Source organism: Megalobrama amblycephala, linkage group LG19 (assembly GCF_018812025.1).
Source record: "Megalobrama amblycephala isolate DHTTF-2021 linkage group LG19, ASM1881202v1, whole genome shotgun sequence".
NCBI lineage: Eukaryota > Metazoa > Chordata > Actinopteri > Cypriniformes > Xenocyprididae > Megalobrama > Megalobrama amblycephala.
The window spans coordinates 20,270,395-20,278,908 of record NC_063062.1 but is presented as its reverse complement, the minus strand read 5'-3'; the positions used below and the strand labels follow the sequence as shown (position 1 = coordinate 20,278,908).

Here is an 8,514-nt window from a genome sequence, read left to right as displayed (position 1 = left end):
GATTGTGTGTTCTGCAACGACAGTTGGAGCAAAATACACAACTTTTCAATGTGCTGCTGTTGATGGTCAAGCAAATGTTTGTGCTTTGCTTCTGTATGATAAAATTGTAATGTTTATCTGAAACGAAGCCATGCTTGCTGATATTGTGGTCTATAACTCCTCCCGAACTCTCCGCTGCTCTGTATCTTGCTCTCTCATTGGCTGTCGGTCATCGCCGATGTAGTTTTCAGTCAGAACACTTTCCACACTGCAGGATTTTGAATCGCCGACAGGTCCAGATATTTAGCATGCCAAATATCTCACGGGTGTCGGCGACTCGTCGGCGATTCTCTCAGATCACGTCTTTGCTCATTCACACTGCGTGATTGTCACTCGCGTGAACGAGCACCGATTTGCCTGTGATTTCTGGCATTTGTCGGCGATTTCTCAAAACCTGTCGGCGAGCCAAAATCGGGGCTAAAATCGTGCAGTCTGAACTCGGCTTAAGCAACCAGGCCTGTGAAAACAAGCCCAAAACAAGCGACTTTTTCTACGGACCCCCCCCCCCCTATTGTTTATTAAAACTAATTTTGATGTCACCCTATAGTATTCTGTTTGAACCTTATTGTGTATCTTTAAGATGCTATTTTAATCATCGCAGTTTCAGTGTTCGTTTGCCTAAAAATGTCACTCAATGTACATAAGAAATATGATTTATAGCCTATGTCATTTAATTCAGTGATAGTGTGTAACCTATTGTATTTTCTACATTTGTAGGAAACAACACACATAAACACGCTTCTCAAACAGCATCCCAAGATTGTTTTAGCCTATATCAACTGGATTAAATTTTTTTTGTTTTGTTTTTTGGAAATCTGGAGTATTGCACCTCTTTTTAATGGAAGATAGGAGGAAGACAGTTTAACGCACATGATATCACAGCCTATCCTACGTGATGAATAAAAATAACAAACACATTATGTAATATATATATATATTTTTTTAAATGAGTACGGAAAATAAAGTTGGTTTAATCTAAAAGTCTTTAGAATTATAGAATAATCTGGCATCGTTCTGAAGGCAGCTGCCTGCGCTTGAGATGCTCTGTTAAATATTATGTTAATTACACAAACAATATGTTAAGCGTACATTTATTGAACAATGATTGATTAGCCTATATGTATTTATTTATTGTAAACTTTATTATTAAGTGAAGTAAACATTTAGCTGGCAAGATATATGAGCGCATGTTTTATCCGCCGATCAGATGCGCGTCAAAGTTGTGTTCGTTACTATAGCAACAGTAGAATCCGGGTACAGTGTGTTTCAGAATCAATCATTGTAAAATAACTTTTATGTCGTGATCACGAGAAAAAACTCTGCTGTCTCCTGTGTATATGGGGAAAGGGGAGGGATAGAGAGAACCGGCTAGACAAACTCCTACATTTAAATAGCATATAGAAAATATCTGCTTGACAACTTATTATGGAGCTGGGGGATCAAGCCCAAATAAGCAACTACACTTTAGAAACAAGCCCAAAAAACGCGACCCGCGACTACCGATATTTGTAAGCGACTTTACAGAAAAACAAGCCCAAAGTCGCTTATAATAAGCGGACTTGGCAACACTGCACAGTCGCCGGCGCCGCTTCCGCTTTTCCGGTCATGAGTATGAGGTAACGCAGCTCTGTTAATCATATAGATACATTTTGTGTTGAAAATGATGTTATAACTTTACTCTGTGCGTTCGCCTGGTGGCTGCTGTGAGACACTGTTACTATCATATTAAATACTGGATGGCTCGTGTTGATAAATGGCATGCAATTAATTTTGAAACGTATTGTATGATGGAGAAAAAAGACTAAACGTGTTGAGCTATATAACAATTAGTTTTCGGTCTATAAATATATCAAAACAGTTGTTCCCTTGTCTATTAAAACGTGTAATATATTAAAGCGTCTTTGGTGTTTCCATGGTTTCTGCAAAATAAAACAGGTAGACCAAGGGTTAACGCCCTTCGCTAAAGCCACGCCCGAAAACCGCCACAGGCCAATCGTGGTTTAGCAACCGTAACTAGGCGCGGGACTGGAGGTCTGTCAAGCTTTCGAGCGAGGGAAACATGCTGAAGCGCTGTGCGTCGGGATTGTGTAAATCTGATACCAGGTATCCTAAAAGTTTGGACGGGGTGGTGGAATTTTTTTCCCTTCCAGAAACCTAAAACCCAAGGGGAGAAATGCCGGTGTTCTGACAATTTGTGCTACACTGTCAGATTTTGCTAACAGTAGACGTTAGCAAAATCTGACAAAATCCGAAAAATATATATCAGATTGTACTTCCAGCGTGATATTAACGTGGTTTATGGCTTTATTAACATCTACACCTACCCCAATCCTTATAATAATGCAAGTAACGTACAGTAATGTTGTGTTATTTATCATGACAACAGTGATGTAATATTTATGTATGTAGGCCTATATGCAGTAAGCCCGGTAGGACAATCTGTCGGGTGGGTTAGCTAGCTAGCTAGCTAAATCAGCACATAATTGTTTGGAAATAATGACGGTTCTTTGTTCATAATGCATATATTTGAACGTAAAATAAGATGATTAAAGACAAGACTGAGTAGCCTGGCGCGCTAAAAATATAAGCGGGAGAATGTTGTCATTGCAAAGTGGTCAGGCTAACGTCTTGTGTTTATTCCACAAGACTTATGGATACGCTGTTTGATTTATAATTATTAGGTTATTTTCACAAATTTGACTTAACCTGCTGTGGATGAACAAAGCTTTTCCTCAATAATTTTGTGTTTCCAATTTGAATGGTCAGCCTATTTTTTGATCAAATTATTTTCTAATCGGTTGCATATTATCGTGGATATCCTCGAATGCATACTGCAGTCCCTTTTGTCTTGCTCTCTCAGATATTTCATCTGTTCGCCAAAAATGACTAATTATTTCCTTGAAAATGTCTAACACCGGTGCATACTGTAAATGACTTGCCAGGCTCGAAAGCTTGACAGGCGTAGCAACAGTAACTAAGGAGGGCGGGGCTTAGCGAAGGGTCCATTGACAGGCGACTCCTCACACGTCCCGGAGCCTTGGTTAAAATTGCAATTTTCTCACGATTTAGAAATAGTTGGAAACATTTGGGATATTGTAAGTACTCAAGTGAACAAAATATATAACACTGGCTTAGTGGTTTTTGGATATTTTACTGCAAAAATATTACATAGTGCACCTTTAATTTTAGCATTTATTCTCCCTTTCGAGTGTAATGGCAAAACATGCTGGGAAATAGAAAACCCAGCCCAGTTTCAGATAAATTTAAGTTTGTCTAAATTAAAAGAGACAAGTTAATAAAACTCAAAACAATTAAAAAGTTCAGTTTACTTAAAATGTGTCAGTTTTGTGAAGTCAAAAGAAAAAGAAAGTTCTAAATACTCATAAAAGTTAATTTGATTGAACTAATTTGTTTAATTTGAGCTTGTACTCAAACCAATTAATTATTTTGAGTGATAGGGTTTACAGTGTACTGTGTTAAGCACTTTTTGGTGTATATGTCTGTATGTTCTATATGGTCTTTAATGACCTTATGAGGTCATTACATAAAATATTTCTATCACACTGTTTATAAAATCCCATGAGTTACATCATCAGACACATCAACATACATGTGATTAAAGACACAATAGAGAAAACCCAACACATTATTTTTACACATGCTCTGAATGACCATAAAACTCTTACATCTCTGGCTGGTCTGATTGTAGATTCTGCTGCATTTTAAGTTTTGATTTTTGAGAAATCTTTGGCTTTACTATAATGTGCAACAGAAATGGACATTGTTTGTCTAGTTGTTGAGAAGAAAATCTGTGTCATTTCCTTCTCAACAGAGGGAAATATATAATCTAAGTGGTGAGAGGACAATTTCAGAACAGCAAAACAAGAATCCAAATTACAGATCTGGAAAAAATAAACACACTACTGCAACTGTGCTACTGGTTTTCTTCCGAAACACATGTTTCTAATCATTCCTTACTTTCTGTGCCAAAAGCTCCTTCCAAAAAGAAAGAGCATGAAAATGTCATGACAGAGAGATAGAGGAATCAAAATGAAGGGATTGAGAGTCTTAAGAGTGATAAAAGCTTTATCTCTCTGTCTCTCACACTCATTACACAAGCAGAGTTCTCACAGCTCTGCAATTACAACTTCAGCTGTACAATTACTGCTAAAAACAACAGCTGCCATCATCTACAGCAAAACAACAACAACAAACAGATGACTGCAGACAAAAATGAGAGATATAAAGAGACCGAGATGACTTTTGAAAAGGAAGATATAAACCTTATATATATATATATAATATACATATATATATATATATATATATATATATATATATATATATATATATATATATATATATATATATATCAGGGTCATGGGATAAATTTTATATAGAAAATTAAAAATGAAGCACTGGTTCAAAACAATGAAAAGAGGGCTAAATTCTTCATTTTCAGGGTTACATCAGAAATGATCCTAAACTCTGTGTCTCCATCTTGTGGACAATTTTATATACAGTGGCCAAAAAATGATGTCAGAAGGGCATATTTGTTTTTTCAATAACCATACAAGATCAATTAAAACTACAGGTTTTATTCCACTATGCAAAAAATAAAATAAAATAAATAAAAACTAATAATAATAATATTAAATTTAACAAAGCTCACAGGAAAGCTCACAGCATAGTATATAATAATACATAATAGTATATGACAGCCTGGCCAAAAATTATGTCTGCACAATTTTACATTTCATTGCGTTATGGTTATCACAAACAAAACATCACTTTTGGCCACCTAGCCACTAGACTATAATATAAAACTATATTATGAACTATACTAAATGTTAGTAAAAAAACAAAAATTGAATTCACTAATTTCTGATATTGATAGTAATTTCTTCCGTGAAATGATTATTTACAGCAACCGGATGATGGATGCTTAAATGTTCCTGAAATAAATTTGATTCAGTTTTCCTTTAATATATTTACATAATGTTTATAGCCCCCCTCTATTATTGCAGTTTTGATTATACATTGACTTTGTTTGAAGTTTAATAATTAAAAAATACAACAACAAAAAAAATCCATTTTTGGATCAATTGTATTTGCTGTGTGTGTAACCGTGTAAGTTGAAAATGAACGGCTCTAAATGCCTAGGAATTATTGAACCGTTTGTGAAGTCAAAGAGGCAGAAAATGACTCACTTTAATCAATAGTTCCACATTTTAAAACGAAATCGGTGACGTTCTGAAAGAGGGCGGGGCAGGGAGTGTCTGTGTGGGACTCGCAAATTTCCAACAGCCCTGTTGAGAATGACGAAGGACTCATTCAGGGGTAGCATGTCTGGTTCATTATAACGATTCGGTTCTTTTCAATGAACTGGTTCAAAACGGTTCTTTTGAGTCATCGTAAGTGCGAAATTCAGTTGCTTTCTTTTTTATGTATAAAAATATATTGGTCGTTAAATAGTGTGCGAATTATTCTTTGACTTTCATAAGACGCCGGCTTTTTAAATGACTTTCTGTTAGGTAATCTTAACACGCTTTGAGAATCGGCTCAATCGAATCACTAAAAAGAATCGGCTCAAAGAGCGATTCATTTGGAAACTGTACATCACTCTCTTCGAGTTTTCCTCCCTTTGCACAGTCAGTCTCACCATCCTTGATCCTGCATCTGCACGCGGCTCCACTCATTCTCCGTTCAAAAAAAAAGGTGGGTTTATACTTGACTGACAATTCACCACGCATGTATACTTTGCAATGTTTGCAACGTTTTCGGCTTAGTATATTAAAGATGAAGAAGTATCATGTTTATCGGTACTCTCAGTAGGACTCTGCTTTGTCCCTCTGTCCCAGCTCTGATGCCACGTCAGTGGTGAAAATTACAACGGGTTTGAATTCCACTGTAAGATTTCAGGGTTTTATAATTTTAAACCTTCATTTGACAGTGCAAGTTGTGCTTTAAACCTCTTTTCAAGAGTGTGGTCCCCAGATGAGACCCATGTTCAAAACACTTCAGCAGATGGAAGAAGGTGTGGCTGAGTTAGAATAACAAAGTATTACTCTTAAATTTACTCTTATTATTCTAAAATACGTGAATTCTGAGTTATAATTCTGAGAAGCTTTTTATTTAATGCCTCTAATACACAAAATAAAGGCAGCTATTTAAGCTGTTCATATCCATTAGTGCGCTTGTGGCTCTTTCCTACTTTCTAGCCAATAAAACCACAAGAGAACATGATGTTCTGATGTCTAAAACCTAAATGTTAACCCATGCTGGTCCCCAGTTTTAGCATTATAGTTTAAGACTTCTATCCTATATACTTTGTTTTTAAATTGTTGTTGTATGCTATAAAATGAACAAAAGTGTGCATACTGTATGTGATGTGTAGCAGTACAAAGTTTTCATCAAATAGTTATACGTGTTAACGTAAGTAATTAGTTGATTTTTGATGTGCATTATATAATGATTCCACTGGGTTATGCTTAACATAAAGATATGCAAAACACCCTGACTCCATAATACCTACATTTTTATAGGTTTGTGACCAATCATTCTTGATTTAGTTGGAAAGAATGAAAAGAAAATGACATTTAATCAATTTTATCATGCTATTCCAGCTTCCTGTGGCCCATTTGTTCAAGCTCTTTTCAAATGATTGATTAATACTAATCGCTTCCAAAACTGGTGTTGAAATCTCTCCAGCCTTTTTTATGGTCTGAGACTATCATCAAAATAACTGTTTGTGTGAGCTTGCTTTAATAACTGTGATATATCCCTCTATTGCAAAGGGTCAGAATGGGAGCGAAGCTCAGTCGGAAGAAGAGTGAAGTAGGGATAGGAGCAGAGACAACAGGTCCAGCTGTAGAGGAGAATGCAACACCAGAGGACTCACCTGTGACTGAGGATGCAGAGCAGAAATGTTCTGAAGGTGAGGTTCAGGAGGAGAGCAAGTCTGCAGAAGAGGCACCAGAAGCTGAAAAGCCTGCCTCTTCAACCAGTGTTCTGCAGACCATTACACAAGCTGTAGAAGAAACGGTCAATGCAGTCACTGAACAGATCACTGCACCGGTGGAAGACGTTGTAAACAAAGGTATCGAAGCAGTGGAGTCCGCATTGGCATCCGTCAGCCTGATTGGGAAGGAACCTGCTGCTCCAGAGCAAGAACCTAAGCAGAAGTCTGAACCTGTAGCAGATCTTGATGCTTCTGATGTTCTTCAAGAACCCAGCCTCTTGGATGACCTGCTGAAATCTCCAATCTCCGAAGCCCTCATTACTGGAGTCACAGTGGCAAGTGAAGCCATATCCAGCGAGAAGGTGGAAGACAAAATTAGTAATCCTGCACCAGCCAAGAACAAGGATTTGTTGGAATGTCTGGATAAGGTGGAGACGCCCTCATTGGACCTCCTGGATTGTAAACTGACCCATGAATCCACAATCCCTAACTCGGATCCTTCATTCACTTTGGAAGATATGGGACAGAATGCAGTTGACAATGTCAACCTTATATAAATCACTACACTCACCTCTAGAAAGCAGCAGCAGCTGGATGGTCATTAGGTGCAAGTATGTCAGAACAATATTCATTTTTTTTTTTTTTTCCTGAAAATGTAGTATTAAAACAGGGTTGTGTCATTCAGAATTAAACTGGGGTAGCAAGCTGGTTGCAGATTACTAGAACATATTAACATACATACTTAAAACATTACTAATGTTATGCCTACCGATTCGTTGACAAGCAGTCATCTGATATTTTTTCTTCTTTATTCTTCTATATTCTTCCAAGCTCTTGGTGATTGTGTATGAAACGTTCAGCCAGTCTCCCATAGAAGAGGAAAAGAATGTACATTAAAACAATGATTGTAGTAAAGGAAAATAAAGACTGTAACACATCACAATAACGTTCTTCCTTGATCTGTATTTTATACTCGAAATGTATTTAATCAAATTTGTGGTATGCAATAATCTCTTCAAACATCTGAACAGAACATCAAGATGAGTGCAGTCTGTGAAAATAAATTGACAACATTACTGCAATTCTGTAATGTGTTATATTGGAGTACAGACAAAACTCAACATAGAAGTGTATGAACTATCCCAAAACACAGGAGTTTCCCAGTAAGTTTCTGGGAAGATAACATGCACAAGAATGTTGCCCCTCTCTCTTACACACATCTCAGAGAAGCTTCTGGGGAGAGGGGCAACATTCTTTCCAGAGAAAAGGGGTCTCATGGGACAGTTTTTCTTTTTCATTTTTTTTTTTTTTTTTGAGGTTAACTTTCTGGCTCTTATCCTAAGAAACTTTGATTCATATAAATAAACATCTTTCCACTGGGTTTCTTTACTGAGCATGCAACAAAGTTTTTGATGAAATATTAAGCTGCTTCCGTTTGCTGGAATCTCAAGGAAATGCCATGCCTCATTATCCTTGTATAACAGAGCTTTGTGTACTTCAGCCTCAAGAGGAAT

The 8,514-nt window shown here is 36.8% G+C and overlaps 1 protein-coding gene across 4 annotated transcripts; it reads left to right on the top strand.

The window, feature by feature from the left end:
* The first annotated feature begins 2,083 nt into the window (after positions 1–2,083).
* Positions 2,084–7,943, top strand: si:dkey-238c7.16 (uncharacterized protein LOC559078 homolog). Of its 4 annotated transcripts, XR_007181527.1 has the most exons (3): positions 2,084–2,142; positions 6,837–7,611; positions 7,832–7,943. XR_007181527.1 is itself a non-coding variant. In XM_048167723.1 (2 exons), exons 1-2 carry the CDS (start codon positions 2,099–2,101, stop codon positions 7,555–7,557), a joined length of 765 nt encoding a protein of 254 aa, XP_048023680.1. In that variant the 5' UTR covers positions 2,084–2,098; the 3' UTR covers positions 7,558–7,943. The 4 variants fall into 4 exon arrangements, 3 of the variants coding, with proteins under 3 accessions (XP_048023680.1, XP_048023681.1, XP_048023682.1); XM_048167723.1 differs by having other exon boundaries at positions 6,837–7,943; XM_048167724.1 differs by lacking the exon at positions 2,084–2,142 and adding an exon at positions 5,609–5,757 and having other exon boundaries at positions 6,837–7,943.
* Positions 7,944–8,514: the final 571 nt, after the last annotated feature.

What these genes read in the sequence shown, in the direction of transcription:
- si:dkey-238c7.16 (XM_048167723.1), top strand. Translation starts at nt 2,099, where the DNA reads ATGCTGAAGCGCTGTGCGTCGGGATTGTGTAAATCTGATACCAG. An exon ending in TTGTGTAAATCTGATACCAG is followed by an intron (nt 2,143 to 6,836) that starts GTATCCTAAAAG and finishes TCTATTGCAAAG; the next exon opens with GGTCAGAATGGGAGCGAAGC.